This window comes from Macrosteles quadrilineatus, unplaced genomic scaffold (assembly GCF_028750875.1).
Source record: "Macrosteles quadrilineatus isolate MER2022 unplaced genomic scaffold, UCM_ALF_1.0 Scaffold_32__1_contigs__length_1466915, whole genome shotgun sequence".
In the NCBI taxonomy this organism is placed as follows: Eukaryota; Metazoa; Arthropoda; class Insecta; order Hemiptera; family Cicadellidae; genus Macrosteles; species Macrosteles quadrilineatus.
In genome coordinates this window covers 1,434,496-1,455,271 of record NW_026542625.1, presented here as the reverse complement: position 1 = coordinate 1,455,271, position 20,776 = coordinate 1,434,496, and the positions used below count along the sequence as shown (strand labels likewise).

The following is a 20,776-nucleotide window of genomic DNA, read 5'->3' as shown; positions in this document are numbered from 1 at the left end:
CATGTTAATCTTATGGGAGAAAATCCAACTTTGGTGGAGGATCCTGCCCAAACTAATAAAGATTTCAAAAAACGAAAAAGACTTTGCAAAACTACAGATCAGGGCCATTCATTTGACACTTTAATCATCAAAATCGGTCCAAAAATGAGGGAGGAGTTCTGTTTACAAAAATCGGCTTAGCGTATTATATATATAGAACTAGCTGACCCGGCGAACTTCGTATCGCCTAAGTTATAGGTTTCCCCTAAGACAGACCGATGGAAAGAAAGTACCGTCACGTTTAATTTTCAAGATGATCTCGTTCGCATCGCTCAATCACGTCCTGGTTGAAGTTCGTTCGCTACGCTCACTCACCTTTGGGTTGGAGCTCGTTCGCTACGCTCACTCACCTTTAGGTTGGAGCTCGTTCGCTGCGCTCACTTGCCTTCAGGTTAGCTCGTTCGCTACGCTAACTCGCCTCCAGGTTGAAGTTCGTTCGCTACGCTCACTCACCTTTTGGTTGCAAATTAGCTGTTGTCATAAATGTAAAAGAAATAATAGTGCTGCACCCTGTTGGTAATCCTTGTAACTTTAATGCTATTGAACATCATAGAACAGAACCAACTTGTTTAATTGAAACAGCTGTTAAGATTCATTAATTCCATTTCTCATAAGGTTAACATGGGAAACTCCAGAGCCACTGGGGCGGAGCCGATTGAACGGATCACGAAATTGATGGTGTATAAACCTATTCCATGAAATTCTACACGTATGTACCAAGTTTCGTGGCAATCGGTTCAGCGGTGTCTGGGGCGGAGCCCTTTTAAGAATTTCGAAACGGGAAATAGTTTACGTCCGATTCGCATACCTACAGAATTTACACACCAAATTTCATAACGATCGGTGAAGTCGTTCCGGAGGAGTTTGCAGACAAACACTGTGACACGAGAATTTTATATATTAGATAGATAGTTGGTCTCCATGGAAGCATGAGGAAATTCACAATGTTTACATTTGCTTTGACTTTAAATGTAAACAACCAGAACTGTCAAATCCTATTTCAGAATTTAAGACAGCTGATAAAAAAATAAAACAACTATGTGGTAGGTTTACCTTAAACTTTATGATAGATTATTTATTATAAATCTATTTCAATGATTATGAAACAGATTTTTCCTAATCAGATGTTGCCAAGCAAACATTAATAGTGAGAAAAACATTTGTTAATTTTAAACAGTCAATGTGTAAATTATCTATGTTGTATTAAAAATGTGCATAGTTTTGGATGTTGGTTTGTGTTTAATGATATAAGTTATTAGTTATTGAATTTTTATTTAAAGGATTTGGCATTATTATGAGTAAGCCATATAAATAACACCATTTCAGAGTTCTGCAACTTTTTGCCTAACTCTGTCTGTAGAGTTTGAAGTGGCCTACACCTTATTGTCTACAAATTGGCTAAATAACTTAGGTACGGTACTTTATAAATAGCTAGCAGCCTTTTTACGTTGACTTAAATTGTAAGCTTACCTTTTCCTGTCCATGGGCAGTTTAATTGTTAAAAATTAAGCCTTTAAACTGGAATAGGACTGTTATGTAAATTGTGAGTATTAGTTAATAATCTTTTAGTTGACTCTTTAAAAATCATCGGAAATTATGACTGTTATTAGTTTTTAAACAAGTTATTTGTTTATAAATAACTCCTGTACTAATTGGAAATTGCTCGATTTCGAGCAACATGTACACTAGTAAATGTTAATACACATTACATAATCAATTTTCAAGCCGATAGTTCTGTTAGTGACAGCGTTTCTGAAATCGTTGTTTAAACCACAAATTGACATCGTAAACGTGTAAATAATTCCAATACCATCCTAGAAAACGTATTGTTGTATTTGTTTATAATGATTTATTATGCACATAAATAACAATAATCAGTACTATTTAATATTAGTAATATAGTTTTATTATAGGTTACTGTTCCGTAGAGAGCCTATGATATTCATATCAGCATCGATAGAATGTTTTATTCGATAAAAATATTGAAGGTCAAATGTTGTGAACAGAGTAAAGCGCACAGCAAACTTGCGCAAGTTGTATTACGTCAGATAAGTATGGCAATCGCGTGCAATTAATGACAATTTATAATTAAATTTGGCACCAAAACTAGCCTAGTTGCGAATGGTTCACTCCGTTTGAGCCATGGAAGGAGCACTGTGGTTTTTCGTGGTTTTCGGATCATCTCTGGTAAGATCTTATCTGAACATACTCATATATAACAGCTCTTTTCATAATTCTAACAATAAGTGTGTTGTAAAAAAAAAGTTTATTGTAAGTTTTCATTGTTTATATGACAGCTGAAACTCATTTTCACCAAGTAAAATCTTACATAAATTTTACTATTTGGGTTATTATTTCTTGTAAAATTTCAGTGTTAGAAAGTACCAATAATCTAGGAAACTTTCATGTTTTTAATTCATACTGATTCTATGCTGATTGGATCTAGGAAAATATAAAATAAAATTTAATACCTATATTTTTTGCTGTTGCAAAGTATTTTAATGTTTTTTTTAGTTTTTAACTGTTCTTTTTTTGATACAATTTTATTATGTACATAAAATTTGATAAGAGACAAACTGTATTTGGGTAAAAATGTAAAGAATATTTAACTAAATTGAAACCTATTCTAGTTTCTAAAGAAAACAATATTTTTTCACTGTTAACTATGGATTTAATATCCTGGATAATCGAGGTTTTAAAGTATTCCTACGCTTCTAAGTTCTAACAAAAAGTAATGTATGAGTTTTGTGTAGTATTGCATATAATTTTGTTTACATTGGTATATTTTTCTGTAATATATTTTACTTTCTATTACTAATCCCTGTGAGTAGTCTAAATTTTTTAAGAGGAAATGAAACAATTTACAAGATTAATTACATTCTTTCAATCGTTGCTCTGGGATAATGTTTCTGTCAAAGAGGTGAATAAAAACTTTGTAGGGTACATTTAGTGTTTGATTCGGTATTAGCATAAAACACACAACATGGTTTTATGAGAACTTTCCAAATTTCATGATCTACTTTTTTTACTTTTACTATTTATTTTGTAAAAAAACTGTTAAAATGTACACATTTTAGTTAATGGTTTTTGTAAATTTTATGATTGTACACATAGTATGCATTACAAGTTGAATATGCATATATATTCCATGCATATATATTAATAAGGTATGTAACCTATTTATATATATATTCCATTTCATAAATATAAATGCAAGAATTTCTCATGAGTATGTTTAACGCTAAACAATAATGAAGCAATATAAATATAGTACACTTTATGAGTGAAGATCACTGTTTCGTTATGCATCGATATTAAACTTTTTCTACTCAATTTAAAAACTTGTAATAAATTAATTGTATAAACTTGTGTAAGGCCACTTTCTTTGGTTAGATTAATTCTATAACTTAACAATGAATATTCACGTTGGATAACTGTTTTTTTTTTATTAATTTAGTTAAAATACCATTACAGCTGTCTTACAATGATTAGTAATTAATTTTTTTTAAACAAGTATTGGCAATCTGCACTTATTACTAGAACTCAAGTAAATCTGATTAAAATAAACATGAGTTAGTTACACTCAAAGAGTGAGATTGAGAAAAAATATTTATAAAAAGCCAAGTCGCCGGCGACTAATACGGTCGCTAGCCATGTCGCCTGTGATTGACACGGTCGCTAGCCACGTCACCAGCGACTAATACGGTCTCTAGCCACGTCACCAGCGACTAATACGGTCTCTAGCCACGTCACCAGCGACTAATACGGTCTCTAGCCACGTTGCCATTGACTGACACGGTCGCTAGCCACGTCACCAGCGACTGACACGGTCTCTAGCCACGTCGCCATTGACTGGCACGATCGCAAGCCACGTCGCCAGCGACTAATACGGTCACTTGCCATGTCGCCAGTGATTGACACTGTCTCTAGCCACGTCGCCATTGACTGACACGATCGCAAGCCACGTCGCCAGGGACTAATACGGTCACTTGCCATGTCGCCATTGACTGACACGATCGCAAGCCACGTCACCAGCGACTGACACGGTCTCTAGCCACGTCACCAGCGACTAATACGGTCTCTAGCCACGTCACCAGCGACTAATACGGTCTCTAGCCACGTTGCCATTGACTGACACGGTCGCTAGCCACGTCACCAGCGACTGACACGGTCTCTAGCCACGTCGCCATTGACTGGCACGATCGCAAGCCACGTCGCCAGCGACTAATACGGTCACTTGCCATGTCGCCAGTGATTGACACTGTCTCTAGCCACGTCGCCATTGACTGACACGATCGCAAGCCACGTCACCAGCGACTGACACGGTCTCTAGCCACGTCGCCAGGGACTAATACGGTCTCTAGCCACGTCACCAGCGACTAATACGGTCTCTAGCCACGTCACCAGCGACTAATACGGTCTCTAGCCACGTTGCCATTGACTGACACGGTCGCTAGCCACGTCACCAGCGACTGACACGGTCTCTAGCCACGTCGCCATTGACTGGCACGATCGCAAGCCACGTCGCCAGCGACTAATACGGTCACTTGCCATGTCGCCAGTGATTGACACTGTCTCTAGCCACGTCGCCATTGACTGACACGATCGCAAGCCACGTCGCCAGGGACTAATATGGTCTCTAGCCACGTCGCCATTGACTGACACGATCGCAAGCCACGTCGCCAGCGACTAATAGGGTCAATAGCTACGTCGCCAGCGACTAATACGGTCACTAGCCACGTCACCAGCTACTAATACGGTTTCTAGCCACGTCGCCAGCGACTAATACGGTCACTAGCCACGTCACCAGCTACTAATACGGTCTCTAGCCACGTCGCCATTGACTTGCACGATCGCAAGCCACGTAGCCAACGACTAATACGGTCGCTAACCATTTCGCCAGCAACTAATACGATCGCTAGCCACGTCACCAGCGACTATACGGCCTCTAGCCACGTCGCCATTGACTGACACGAACGCCACGTCGCCAGCGACTAATACGGTCACTAGCCGCGTCGCCAGCGACTAATACGGTCACTAGCCACGTCACCAGTGGTTGACACGGTCGCTAGTAACGTAGCCAGCGACCGTTCTAATACGTCTGTTCGGCGGAGTTTAGTTTTCTAGTTGTAAAGACGCCATCAATCAGTGAGTACATGTTGTCAGTTGCTCTGATGCTGAAGAATATAAGAAGAATGAAGAGATCAGTGCACGTTCATCCTATTCTGTATATTTTTCGAAGGAAAGATGTTTTTGTACTATACTTTATTCGACCAACTGTGTAATTATGTGCATTTATTATGCACCTTAATGTAAAACACGTCATTTTTCGAATTGACGATATAGTAGGGCAAGAGACGCCTTTGAGAGAACCCATATCACCAGCAGAAAAAGCTGGTTGTTATTTTGCTGTAAGATTTTGGGGTTACAAGGTATTAAAAAATACAGGGTGATTGATATAAGTGTGCCAGCTGTTTTATTCGAAAGTTATGAGAGATATCAAAAAAAATTTAATTTGTAAACTGCCTTGGGTTTTTATTTAAAAGACTTTGGTAAAGTTGAAAAAGTAATTTAATCATTATGTCACAGCAGCCTCTCTTGTAGTCTTCTTAGCGGTTGGGAGCAGGAAGAACGAATATTAAAACAAGCGAATAGGGATCAGCTAACACTTTATTACTTAAAAAAATTAATCTTTAACAATTTCATCGATTAAAAATAACACATTACAATTTACAAAGCAAACCACGACTGACAGAATAAACGAGTTACAATAATGAATTCAAAAACGTACACGGGCTTAAAAGAAAAGAGTAAGGATAAAAGAAAGGGCGCGAGACCGCGCGCGGCGGACTATACCGTCGTCCGCTACATTCCGGCGCGATCTAATTGCTTCAGCATCGTCCGAGCGAGAGCCTCAGCGTGGTCACATGACCATCGTCAGCCAATCAGCGCACGCTGAGCGCTCAGCCCATAAGTCATTAATAAAACTAATTGAAGCGAGGAACTGAGTCTAGAAGTGTAACATTGCTTATCGCGACACACGTACATGCAAAGTTAGCACATTCCAAAGCACATCCGGCCAAGCCACGACGTCTGGTTAGGATTATTGTAGGGTTACAAAGTAATGAAAGGAATTGGAGTATGAGTTTTAAGGGTCACTTGGAGACTTATGCGAAGTTAAATAAAATTCAATATTGATAAATACAGTTGACACATCAACCTAGCAAATATTCGGTGATAGCCAACGGGCCAGGTTTAGGGAGTAAGGCCAATCAGCTTTATGCTCAAAGTTAACAAATTACAACAAAATGAGGCAAATATGCCAGGCCGTCACAATTATAAAGCCATTTTTACAATATGGCCGCCAACATAGATATTCTTATAGAAAACCCTATATTTTATGATTTATTTAGAAAGTAAATGCCATTTAAAAACGTTTTTAATCCAAACATTTTTTCTCTAAAGCTACTCATTTAGGAGTTACACCGTGTTAAAACCCCATAAAATACATAGTTTTGTAATTTCAAAATGTTCGGCCATTTTGGAAATAATAGAGTCACATGTTTTTACATAATTCACCTACACAGCTGCTCAGGGTTCACAAAAATTGAAGGTTTGATAAATGGGCATGTATTGTTGCAGATTCTTCAGAGCTTGGCTTCTGGACAGGTTTCGAATACGAATGAAGTCCAAGGCCACGGTAAATCCAATATTTATTAATCGATATTCTTTTATTACATGGTTATTAAAGACATTTGGGTAACAACCCGAAGCATATATAATGTGTGTGTGTGTGTGTGTGTGAGTGTGTGTGGGTGTGTGTGTGTGGGTGGGTGTGGGTGTGTGTGTGTGTGAGTTTGGAGCATCTTAAAAATACTCAGAAATCTTTACTTTAAACTTTTGATATGGCAGAAATCATCCGATGCAGCTAATACTTCAAATGTACCTGTTAATGACGTCAGTATTGTTCAAGTCTTCTAGATCTAGTGTGACATTTAAAGGACTGTTCATTGACAGTAATTTCAAGTCGACAAAATTGACAACAAATTTAGAACAAGTGATTTCTTTCATTGTAGTCTCCCCTGATATCAAGACAGACGTGTCCTTCTAACAGCTTCATATAGGCTGGTTTTTACCCTTTGTCCACATATTGAATGAACCCATGAGGTAAAGACAACTTTAAAACCTGTCAATCAAAAAAGTGTTACCATAAGAATTTAATATTACCTTTGGCTTTGATACAAAAAAGCGTACCCAGAGGTGGTGAAAACGATCCCACTTTATTTTAGACAGAATTCAAAGACTTTAAATTCGTTTTGAAATCTTGTTGAAGACCAAGTCTAAACTAGGTAGACCGGTTTCTCTGGGTTGTCTTACCAATATGAGAGCTAACACAGTTAGATAATGCTGCAAGTAACTATTTTTAATAAAGCCACATATTTTTGTTTCAGTTCAGTTCTTTCCTCCACAAAATATTGACTTTCAACGTGTTCTGCAACACTATACGATCAAACCAGAGTATAATATGAAAGATGATTTAATGCGTCAACAAAAGTCATTCACAGACAAAACATTGTTTGTTGTTACATGCGTAAAAGATATAAGCATAGCTACAGTGTTTGTATACGCACCAGAAGGATACTTGATAGAAAGAGTGAAGAATGTGAATAAAGATGATTGCGACAATGACAAATATAAGGATCACATAGCAATAATTGACGAACCGAAAAGGGAAAAAAACTTTCCTTTAAACGGATATGAGCAGTTAGAGTTCACCATAATATACACGTTTGGTGAGAAGACACTTCGGTGCGTCTCTAGACTGTACAAGTATGTCACTAAGCCTATTAAGTTTCAGTACTACGACATATTACAAAGATCGGAGCCACAACTTATAGATTGCAGAAAGAAAACTGAGACTGTAAGTACATTATACATCATATCTATCTATATCTATCTATCTCTATCCATCTATATATATATATATATATATAGCTTTATATATCCATAACCACATATACATCTGTAACCACCAACCCTGTCTTATTCTTTAATGAAGCAGCATAAGGTTACTTCCTTGGACTGTAAAGATTTTACCATTAGCCCCAACCAATGGATTTTCTTTTATTTTAAATACATAGTTTACTGGTGGATATGGTCTGTTCTAATCAAATCAGGATTGTATTCTATCGAATTAAATGCTCTTTTTCCATATCTAAATTTTGATTCAACATAATACAAAACTTGTGACATTAGGCAAATGTCATCCAAATATTTCCCCTCTGGTAGATTCCTTATAAATTGTTTTTTTTTTTTTTGGATCCCAACATTTTTGTTCTTTATTCAATGTTATAGTCTGTTCTTTTGTAACACAGTCAGTGTCATCAAATGACAGGATTAAAACGTACGGTTCTAACCTTTTATTATTAAAATCCCAAGACCTTGGTTCGATTTATGGAACTTGTGAAACGTTCACAGCATCTTGTGACGCATAGCGGCACGCTATATTTTATATAGTGTAAGCATTTCGCGAAGCCGGGCTGCATGACCGACTCGTTGCCTGCCGCTACTGCGTTAACGCGCTATCCCCACCTTCCTACAGTCTTGTCCTCCCGTCCTTGCTCGACCATCCTTCGTCCAAGAAAGAAGTAGCATTTTTGACCAGCCTTCTACGTCACCTTATGGATAAGTTATTTGACTATAAGTTGTTTAGGACAAATAAGTTGTTAGTAGAAATAATGTTTGGCTAAGTCAGGTAACAAGCGGGGAGCCCTTCTAGCTTCTCCGAATATAGAAATGTATAAATAAACTCTTAGTTAGGATGGCTGCCTTCTGTAGCCATCCTTATCAAAATTGTAAATTGATAACGGAGAAAATTCAAAAAATTGTAAATTTAAAATTGCCATGTTATTCTTATATAGAATATTGTAAAATGTTGTTGCTTGCTTGTTTATGAATATACTTTGATCAAACTTGGCAAATTTATTTATTTTATACTACGCTATTAATATTTTACTAAAAAATACATTTTATTAGTTTCTTAACATAAATTAGTAAGTGAATAATAATCGTGCGTGCTATCTCGGGTATTCATATGCCTCTCAATTCGTCATTAACCTAATAATATGAATGCGAAACTTAAATCCACCGAAGCTGTGTAACGTTACCAGACTGACGATTAAAAAAATGACACCAAAATTGATTGAATCAAAAATTACCAGTGGTAAGATTAAAGGAGAAATAGTCCTAATACCAAGAACACTGATGATTTAATCCGAATTACCCGTTGAATTTAAGCAACTACAATTTCCTAGGTGTCTTGCTTTTGCAATCACCATTATAAGGCACTAGGGCAATCCCTGACTATCATCGGTTTAAATTTGTAAAATGCATGCTTTTCACACGGACAGCTGTATGTTGCGAGCTCACGTGGTGGTAGGTACGCCTGAAAACTTATATATTTATACACCTAATGAAAAAAAAACAAAAAAACATTGTTTATCTACTAGCAATTAAGTAAAATATTATATTTATATTTTTTTTCACTTTTATTATTCATCGTAAAGAACAAATTACCATTTAAAATAATAGTTGTTAAGCGCAGCAACGCGCGCCGTGTAACTGCTAGTTCAGTATACATAGTAAACTACTAGATGTCAAAATTATTTTTTAAAAGCAATCTTTATAATCTTTAGTTTGTTTTAGTGCAATATAATTTGTTATAACTACCTGCTGTTTAGATATAAAAATATTCTATTGAAATATGAAGTTATTTTATTTAATCTATGATTTTGTCATTGATTATAAAAAAATAAGTAAGATTAGTTGAGATAATCAGACCACAGAGATATGGAAAACGATTGCTGAATACGAATCGAGCCTCTTCCTACAAAGACTTCAAAGAACAGGATATGCAAATTTTTTTACTGCTCGACTTTTTGAGGAAAGAGTAGTAAAATAACAATCTTTACGTGTTTTAATTCATCTTGGTATCTTTTTGTTTACAGATTTGGCCTAACCTAAAAACGTGTTTTACAGTGTTCAAAAGACTAAATTATTTATATGATTTATAGTAACTGTAGGAAAAATATAATGTGTAGCACGAGTGCAAACTTCCTTTGCCCACTAGTTACACAAATGACTATTGAAATTTGAGGTGGTTACAGGAGGCCATCGCATCAAGAGTTCAGAGGATGCTGAGACTCGGAGATAGCGAACAGACATCACAGAAACGCAAGGTAAAGTAATGGCTTACGTCTTATACAACAATATGTTAATCAACAATGTTACTATATCACTAATAAAGTGTTCGTAGACCGTCGAGACTTAAATTAAAATATTAAAATATAATAATCCAGTGATCTAAAGTATAATAATGTACTACAGAGAAACAATGGTTTTTGAGTCGCTGTAAAATAATAGGACAACCAGAAATACAGGGTAGGACAGGGAAGTATCACTCATTTTGAATGTACATTAAAAGACAACCAAAAATATTAGAACCAAACTTTATATTGGGATTAAAAGGTTACACCTGGGAGATTTTTTTATATAACTTGACTTAGTTTTAAACAGCATCGAGTGGTGTCCCTAATCGTAAATGCACTGCTGTATTCTGGTTCTGGAGTTGATCATAACTCTGTGAAGCATTTGTCGTAATGTGCGGCCAACCTCAAGGTGAATTGCGTCCTTCAAGGCATATAGGGTCTTCTCGTGAACTACTCTAGGCTTAGCATCACTCCAATAGAGCATATTCTACTTATTTGCCGCTCCAGAAATATGGAAGTGTCTCGTCACTAAACGAAGCCCGAGCAACATGAGGCAGTCCCGCAATTAAGATTTCACATGCCTGCATTCGTTGTTGCCAGTCCTATTGACTGCTAAATCGATCTTCTGACAAGGTCAATGTTTTCAGGAGTTCGGATGGTTCTTTGAGCTCCAAATATTTTTCGCAATACACCACCACACACACACCGAAGTCCTTCAAATTGTAACAGCTTTGCGACAGGCCACCCGATAACACGATCTCAGCCAACGCTAGCTACACAGCAACAATAGACAGATTTTTGAAAAAAAAATGCATCATCTCGAGTGCAAAAGCACATTCCTCACTCGAACAAGCCATATCTACGAAAGTGATATTCTACATTCGTGTAGTTCTTGACAAAAGACTCTAATACAAAACTAGATGTTTGTCTCTCGGACTTGACATGGTATCAAAAAGAATTGATATCTTACTAATATCATAAATGTGAAAGTTTGTGTGTTTGTTTGTTTGTGTGTTTGAAGTTCAATCACGCATTAATTACTGGATGGATTGAGCTCAAATTTGGCATGATGATAGCTCACATTCCCGATTAACATATAGGCATATTTTTATCCCAAAAATCAATCAACAACAAAAACTCAAAACTCAAAACTTGTTATCAAAACTCACAACAAAAATGAAATAGTTAGTATACGCTGTCCTAAATGTTATTTTTACTCCTGATATTTTAGTTCTAATAAGGCAGTTATGGTAGTTGGAAAGCTTGAGTTTTTCGCATACTTGTCTTAACTTATAGATTCAATTACATCCTTAGTTAACCAAACAGGATATTTACATTGATTGACAAAATAACACTTACTGATCAATGCGTATTGTAAATAACAATGACAACTGTATCATAGGTTTTCATAGGTTCATCATGTAGATTTTTCAGCAGATAAATCTATTTTAATTATACTAGTGTACATGTTGCTTGAGATCAAGCAATTGCAAAGTATTACAGGAGTTTCTTGAAAATGACTGATGGTAATAACTAATCGATGAGTTTAAAAGAGTCAATTCAAACTACTCAATGATTATTTTACTAATGGAAATACTCACGATTTCATAGCAGGTTAATGTAAACAACATTTCTTTTAAATAAATATCTTATCATTTTTCAAAAGCTGATCTCGTGTTTAGTGTTTTCTAAAAATGTTTCCCACTTACAGCCGCATTAGGTTGTCCATGTTTATCTTCTAGATACATTGACTGTTTACAATTAACATATGTTCTTCTCACTTTTAATTTCTGACAACAGCTGGAGTTTCATAACAATTTTTCTTTCCCATGTTAATCTTTTGGAGAAATACGAAACTTTAAAGGGCCCCCCATTTTCAGGGCCTCACTCTCTAATTATTTCCCAAAAAGAAAGTATCCTGCACAAATTCACGTTACGCTCTTTCCAATGACACTAAAAACATGTTAATCGGTTCAGTAGTTTTAGAGGAGTAATTGTCACAAACCTGCTTGCGTATTAAATAAGTATAGATTATAATTGTATTGAATGAATGAATATATAGTTTATTCCAAAAAATATTGGCTACAAACAGTGATTATACAATCAAATATACTTAACAGAGACTTATGACACTAAAAATAGTAAAATACATACAAGTTTTAATGAGCCAAAATATTCAACAATAAACAATGGAACTAGCACACATAGGCAGTGCTACCTGTGCGTCTGCTAAGTTGCTGTCAAATAGAAAAAAGTAAATTATTGAATTTGTGGAATGGCAATTAAAAATAAAAGGGTTGTTATTATTAATGATGTATGTAAACGTATTTTCATGAACACAGCGCTGGTGAGTCTGCGCATTAGATTTCGTGGTGGCCAGGAGAGGGAGGGGGGGGAGAGAGAGAGAGAGAGAGACAGACTGTGTGTGTGTGTGTTGTGAGTTCCGTGTGTAATGGTGGTAGTGAGGAGAGGAGAGTGGAGAGTGATGAGTGGATTGTTGAGTATGAGTGGTGTAGAGAGTAGTAATTCGACTGCGGACAGTCCTAACAACGTGCCAAGGTCAGTCAGTGCAAAGGTCGGATCAGGTGCGCCGGTAGCCCGCCGTGATAATTGAATCGGCCTCGTCAATATTTAAACTGAATAGGAAATCATTGACGCGGAATTTAAATACCTTTAAAGAGTCACATTCAAAAAATTTGAAATCCTTAAAAATGTTACATATGTTACGATAGACTTAGTGTGAAACATAGTATGAATTAGTCGTAGAAAAAGTATAATTCACTTGAATTGTGGTGATTCCAACTCTAGAAGAATATCTTGTATTATATAAATGTGAAATATTTTGAAAAATGTTATTGTAATTTTTCATTGATGTTTATTAATATTGATTTTACATACAACTGGCGAATAGAGAGGACTCCTATTTCTTTAAATAAAGCGTCAGTCGGGTAACGTTTGCATTTCCCAAATCCTATTTTTAAAATTGATTTTTGAGCAATATTTAATAGCTCCAAGGTACTCCTATAACAGCCACCCCAAGCTATAATACCAAACGAAAGTAATGATTGAACAAAAGCAAAGTAAGCCATTTTTAATTCCTTAACCGTCAAAACTTCTCTCATGTGTTTGAAAGCAAAAATTAATTTCCTAATTTTATTTCTAACATAATTAACATGATCTATCCATTTTAATCGTTCATCAAACAATACACCTAGATATTTATAAGAGTTGACCTTTTCTATACTTTCACATCTGCAAGAATTACTTTGATAATTGTCACATTCGTGGATTGTTAAATTGGCTAAATTGAAGTCTGTACTCTTGCTAATAGAAATAGGCATGAATTTTGTCTTAGAAACATTTAATGAAAGAACATTTTGATTTAACCACTTCTTAATTATCATGAGATCGTGTGTGGCTTTGTCATACACTTCGGCCCAGGTTTTTCCATGCAGGAAAATTAGGCTGTCATCGGCAAATAAAAAGATTTGACCAAAAATGTTTAGTCTGGAAATATTATTTATATAAATTAAAAGAATAAAACTGGACCAAGGTTGCTGCCTTGGACCACACCATAGTCTACTGGCAATACATTACTAGTAATATCATTAATGGAAACAAGTTGTGATCTGTTACAAAGGTAGCTTTGGAACCATGCAAGTGAGTTGCCGTGAATACCAATGTCTTCCATTTTTCTCAATAATTTTTAACGGTCAACAGAATCAAATGCTTTTTTTAAATCAAGAAAAATTAATAATGGATGATTTTTTTCTGAAATCGCAGAATTTAATTCTTTATTAATATCGAACAACGCATCTGAAATATTTTTGTCCTGACGAAACCCGTACTGACGCTCACTGAGTATGTTATTGATTTGTAAGTAAGTAACTAATAGATCTTTCACCACTCTTTCAATCACCTTAGTAAAAACACTAAGCAAGGAGATTGGTCGGTAATTAGTTTTATTTGTGATGTCATTTGATTTGTATAGAGGAAATACTTTGGCTAATTTAAGACATTCTGGGAAGGACCCTGTGGTGATACTCAAGTTGACTATATGTAAAAGTGGCTCCCCCAGAATATTAAAATTATTTTTTATGACGTCGGCCGATACAACATCATAGCCCGGAGCAGACCCTCCCCTTAAACTGAAGACATAGCGTCGGAGATCTAGTTCAGTGATTGGCTGAATCGTAAAGTCGCAATCAAGGCGGTAGTCAGAGTCATTCAAAACTGGGTCCCCACTATAATCAATTGCGTCAGCGAGTGATTTACCTACTCCAGAAAAGAATTCATTGAACTCATCTGCTACTCCTTTGTATGATGAAGAAATCGGAGATTGTGAGCTAGAAAGAAATTTTTCAATAGGAAACGGTTCTTTTTTATTCACCCTGCCAGCCAGTTCATTGATTAATCCCCATAGCTTCTTGGGATTCTTAGATGCTTCATTAAGTTTTGATCGGTAATAATTCCGTTTTGTTTGCTTTAAGTTAGTATTAACATTTGTCTTTAAATTATGGTAAAAATGTTTCAATTCTATATTAAAGGGTTGTCTTTTTACTCTTTTGCTGATTTTATCTCTAAATCTGATCTGTCTGATTAAGTCAACGGTTATCCATGGTTTGAGTTTATTGAGCCTTGTTGATTTGTTACCAACTAATTTCTTTGAAGAATTTATACAATTAACAATTATTTTAATAAAATGGCTAGAATAAAAATTAATGTCGTTTGAGTTTAAAAATACCCCCGCCGCAGCAAACCTGCCGACTAAGCAAATTTCCAGTTGCCTGAATTGATTTTCAATTAAATGTATTTAATAAACATTAATTTTTATGAGTACATAGGCTTGCTGCTACAGGGAGGGTAAAAAAGTGTGTTTTTAGAGAAATATTAATAACTTAGTATAAAATAAATAAAGTTTGATCAAAATATATCCATAAACAAGCAGACTACAACATTTTACAATATTCCCCATAAGAATAACATAAGAATTTTAAAATAACAATTATTTGAATTTTATCCGTAACTAATAATAGTACAAAAACACTTTGATATACTAAATTATTTGTTTTTTAGGCTCTTTAAGAAGGTCTGAAGAGAAATTGGGAAATTTTTCGTTTGTAGGGTCAAAAATTAGAAAAACCCATTTTTACCCCATAAAACCCACCGTAAAACCCCCTTCCCATGGTCCGATCATGCTGGTTCGCGAACTCATTCAAGTTTATCCCGCCTTACACCTTCAAACCAAATTTCATCAAAATCGGATAAAAATTACTCAAGTTATCGTGTTCACGGACACATACATATCAACAGAATCAAATGCTTTTTTTAAATCAAGAAAAATTAATAATGGATGATTTTTTTCTGAAATCGCAGAATTTAATTCTTTATTAATATCGAACAACACATCTGAAATATTTTTGTCCTGACGAAACCCGTACTGACGCTCACTGAGTATGTTACATATATATAAAAATTTAAACGAATGGTGTTTTTGGCCTCTGGGGACATCAAAATGAAAAAGTAAATCGGTCCCGCACCTAGGTCTTACCATGCCACCTACGGTAATAGCTACTTCCCTATAGGGAAATTCGCTAAAAGGGGCCCAGTTAGAATGTGTCAGTAGGTATGATAGTAACGCATGGTCTATGTACGTGTGTGGTATAGTGTCTTGTGACGAGTAAGCAGGTTGTGTTGTAGTGGGTTTAGTGATAGTAAGGCCAGTACTGTAGTGATCGGTGATGGTCGTTTGAATTACAGCTGATTTGATATTGCATTCGTCATTATATTTCACAAAAATGTGATCCAAGCAGCTCTCCGATACCCCAGACACTCTTGTAGGTTTATCAATACATTGTACAAACCCACCTCCTAATAGACAATCCAAATATTTTTCAGTTATACAATCTCTTCTAATCAAGTCAAAATTAATGTCTCCCATAAAAATGCAGTTTACATTTTTATTGATTCTATTAAAATGTTTTTCAATTTCATTCACAAAACAATCTGGGTTACTATCAAAGGTACGGTAAACTGCAAGTATTAACATTTGTTTTTTATCAAACGAAAAAGCTATACTCAACCCGTAAACATCTCCCAAAGTAACCTGTGTTGCAGTAGCAGAAAGTCTTTTGTTAGTGTAAACAATGACTCCGTCATTTTTGTTTTTGTGTGTATCAGTCTGGTGCATGTCAAATCCGTCCAAACCGGTTCCCTCCCCTCCCTCCCCCAGCCAACACTCTGTCAACACTATGACATCTAGAGAAGCAATAAAATCATTTAAATAAACTAGCAACTCATCTGAGTTTTTATTGAAACTTCTAATATTGGTTTGAAAATACATAAACTATCCGCCCCAGCACCGTGATCATAAAAACTAGAATATTCTGAAATGGAACTTAACTCTAAGCAGTCAAATGGTTTATCTAAAATATCATGAGCAGTGTCACACAGCATAGGTCATTGCCTCTGTCTCCTGTCTGCAAATATAAACTATGTGCCGTAATAATAAGAAAAATAATGTAAAATAATATAATCAATTTTAAAATTTTGTATCAAACGTAAACAATTAAATTACATTAAATACTAAACTCCTGTATTGATAAAGAGATTGGAATGAATTATAATGAATGATATAAGGTGTAACTTGATTTCATAATATATAATGATGTTATAAGCAAATGACAGTTACCTTATTTTAGGGTTATATTAACCAAAAGAGGTTGAAGCTTTTAGCGTGAGAACATTTTTTAACTGGGTATAATGATTGGATTATCTGACAATGATCGATCTAAGATTATAATTAAATTATATTATAACCTTATGAATGTAAATAATTAAGCTATATCCTACCCTTAAAAACCAAAATGATCAGCATTTCGCTTTTTATTTATTAAGACTAAGATGGTGAAATAAAAAAAGTTATGACTTTATTGTATGAGATTAGTTACGTAATGTTTTAAATGAATGATTGAAATGAATTTGTAAAGGATAAGAGAGTTAGCATCTCAATTACGAATATTTTAACTAAACATATCACAATATCAATTAACTGCTTTGTAAAAACGTCTTTACTTAAAAAAGAGATAAACAATTTAAATATAATTAAGAAATCACTCATTCATCAGAATCAGAAAATCTTTATGTACTAAGATGAGTTAGACAAAGTGAAAACAACACAAAGAATAATAATACATATTTTTATCGATTAAGAAATTAAAATTGAATTCTTCATGAATGTTGTTTAAATTAAACAAAAACTTATTGTAAATACTGTGCTAAAATTGAAACGGAATTTAGGTTCACTACACATAGGTTTTAAACTTAAAGAATTGTTCAAAAACTTAAAGGAGATGTGCTTTCTACTAACATTAATGCATTTTTCAAAGCGGTTTTTTTACAATTGCAACAATATTTTAGTTGCAACAATATTTACGAAAAACTTCACTCCTTTACTCCTGCCAAAAATTTCATTGATGTTTTACATATTTTTTCAGGTGTCTATAAGTATTCAATATGAAAGTAAGTATTTACAAAAAGAATTACTATACTTCTAAGTAAACTAGGTTTATATTGTCTACAACTGTTGATAGGATATCAATGAGTTATTTTGTGAGTTATTATTTAATACATTATTTTTAATGAAAGTAAATAAAAATACGTCTAGTAACTTTTTAAATATATTTACACCTATACTGTTGACTCTCGAGACGGTAAATATATTTATCTAGAATATGTTGTTGGAAAAAGAACAATCCTGCAATTTCAAATGTAGCACAACACTTGATACAAAATAGAGGACAATCTATCCATTTTAAAGAATTGTAGACAATTATTATATCCGATAATTGATTGGAAATAATTGTATACCGATAAGGAAAATATAAAAACACTAATTAAAAATAAGTAAATATTAACTCCAGTTGCACTTATAGAATCGTCTTGTCCAGGACTTCCGGTAGCCAACGGGATATAAGTAGTGATATATATATATATTTAGATATATATTTAGGATATATATTTAGGGATATATATTTAGATTCTTGTCATTCGCATATTTTGTCTGATAACGATTGAAGTGTCCAATCGAATTCGATCACCACTTACCATCTTTTGTATGTGTATACCTTCTGTGATTTAATACTATAAGTGTAAATATATTTAAAGTTCTAAGAAGTAGTTTTATTTTCTTTCAGTAGATGTTATTACTCCTACTATGCTGATCGAGAATTATTAATTTTTACAATCAACTCTGTGTGTTTTGTAGAAGACAGAATGTTACCAAAAGGAGATTACGAAATCATGGATTTGATCAAAGATGCTGATTCTGTCGATGCACCTTCCTTTATCACTTTAAAAGCTGACTCAAACATCAAGCTCAAATGCCGACAATACACCAAGAAAGGGACATCCTTGGCAGTTGGATATATAACTTATGAGAATTTAATCTTGGCTAGGTTATTTCTAGACTCTTGTCCAGTTGGCAAAGTTGAAGGGATTTACATCAACCGCCGACCACATCCGATTGTAAACGAATTTACACTTGTCTACAAAACTACAGACGGACACTGTTTTAAAATAACCATTAAGTATCAGTGTCCTGAACCTTGTGAAGATATAGTTTCCATGAACCGATTCGACAATAGACAAGTCAATTGCCCAGAAGATTGGAACAGTGACGCAGCCTTCGAGGTGACACCAACTGACTAGTTTGTACCCATTGATTTCCCTTTGAATCATCTGAATTATACGTCTTATTTACTTATATTATGGCATATTTCTGATCCTAGAACCATAAATGGGTAATCCCAGGTGACAACGAGTTTCGTGGATTCCTTAAGGGGCGCAGTCCGAATACACAAGACCCACTCTAGGTAGACAGAGGTCGATTTCCTCGACATTTTACATATTTCTACGGTCCAATTAAGGCGAACCCATTTGCAACGTATCTTTTCTTTTATCATTGACTTTGGACAATGCAAATAACTACGTTAAACTAAAAACCCAGTAGTAAAATCCCTTAATTTAAAGCTTGGTTACACTCACAAATATTATGACAGAAAGCTGTATGGATCATAAACATAAACAAATTACGTAACTGGCCCGGATAATACACTAATAACATTAACGATTTTATTCAAGCAATGTTAAATCATGTTTAATATCGTGTCAGTAACATCATTTGTTTATGTTTATGATCTACACAGTTTCTGTTGAGTATTCATGTTTAGACTCTGGCGCCATGATGTTCGTAAAACTTACAGTAAGTAGGCCATTGCGGCAATACCATTTATAGTGGCATACAATTCAACCATCTCTTATATTAATACATGAGGGCTGTTTTTTGTGAACACCGCTCCTCCCTTATTTGTGGACCAATTTCAACGTTTAAGGTGTCAAAAGATTCGACCCAATTCGTAGTTTTGCATCAAGGTTTAAAATTTAAACGTTCAGGCCTGGTCTAACAGTAAGGAATCCAGATACACAATCACTTTAAGAGATGAATAATATTTACCAATTCTATTATGCAACTTATTTTGCTAATAAAAAATCATGAACAATATAAGAAATCATGTTGTCACAGTGGTAAAGAAACCCTACCTAATGTCAGATCAAATGAATACATGCAAGAAATGTTTACTGGTAACAGCTATAAGTCGGGAAACATTAGAATAAAACACTAAAAAGTAAGGCTGGCTTCTAACAAATGATAAAATATTTTTACAATAAGTGTTTATTATTTCAATCCGTTATTAATAGAGTGAGTATTTCAATTAGTTACATAAGCTTAGAGGTTTTTTAACTTATCGAAATCCAAAATTATGACTGGTATTACTGCAGTTTTAAATAACGCCTGTACAATACCGGTACTTGACAATCGCTTGATTTCGAACAACAGGCACACTAGTATTAACTTAATAGTTGTTCTTGAATATATTCATGGACCCTATTATAAGTAGAACGAAACAACCTGAGGTAAGGTGGAGGATGGTCCCAGCCTTCCCACAGGTGATATACAGGGTGTCAATAAAAAATATTACGTTTTTTCTGTAAAAATAAGGCAAAAATTAAGGGTTCCCCGACTAACTTTGCCTTATTTTTACAGAAAAAAACGTAATATTTCAGTTATCTTTTGTCCGATCTTTTTGATCTTGGTATTGTTAAATTAAAAATGCTAAAAAAAAGTATTCTTGACATTTTTTCATAAAATTAGCCGTTTTCGAGTTATTTAAATTAGAAAAATTCAAACGGCCGCCATTTTGAAATTTACAATCGGAACAACTTTATTATTTTTTCTATAATAGGTCTCGTGTATGGTAACATGTTTACCAAGTTGCATAATCATCGAATAAAAAACTTCACAGATAAAAATATTTTTGTATAAAAAACAAAATGGCGGATATCTGGGTAAATATACATTTTCGGACATACCTTCCCATAAACTTTTTTCTTCCTTTTAGTATGGGGAT

General features: G+C 34.6%; 1 protein-coding gene across 1 annotated transcript; it reads left to right on the top strand.

Annotated features, from left to right (window-relative positions):
* Positions 1-2,152: 2,152 nt before the first annotated feature.
* LOC129005743 (uncharacterized) lies at positions 2,153-19,073 on the top strand. The gene is made up of 6 exons (XM_054434734.1): positions 2,153-2,226; positions 6,682-6,739; positions 7,491-7,960; positions 10,206-10,277; positions 17,804-17,828; positions 18,574-19,073. Exons 1-6 carry the CDS (start codon positions 2,182-2,184, stop codon positions 19,014-19,016), a joined length of 1,113 nt encoding a protein of 370 aa, XP_054290709.1. The 5' UTR covers positions 2,153-2,181; the 3' UTR covers positions 19,017-19,073.
* The last annotated feature ends 1,703 nt before the right edge of the window (positions 19,074-20,776 follow it).

Bases quoted from the DNA above. Each gene is read 5' to 3' on its own strand.
- LOC129005743 (XM_054434734.1), top strand. From the start codon at position 2,182: ATGGAAGGAGCACTGTGGTTTTTCGTGGTTTTCGGATCATCTCTG. The intron at 2,227-6,681 runs GTAAGATCTTAT...GTATTGTTGCAG, and splicing joins TGGTTTTCGGATCATCTCTG to ATTCTTCAGAGCTTGGCTTC. The intron at 7,961-10,205 runs GTAAGTACATTA...AGGTGGTTACAG, and splicing joins GCAGAAAGAAAACTGAGACT to GAGGCCATCGCATCAAGAGT.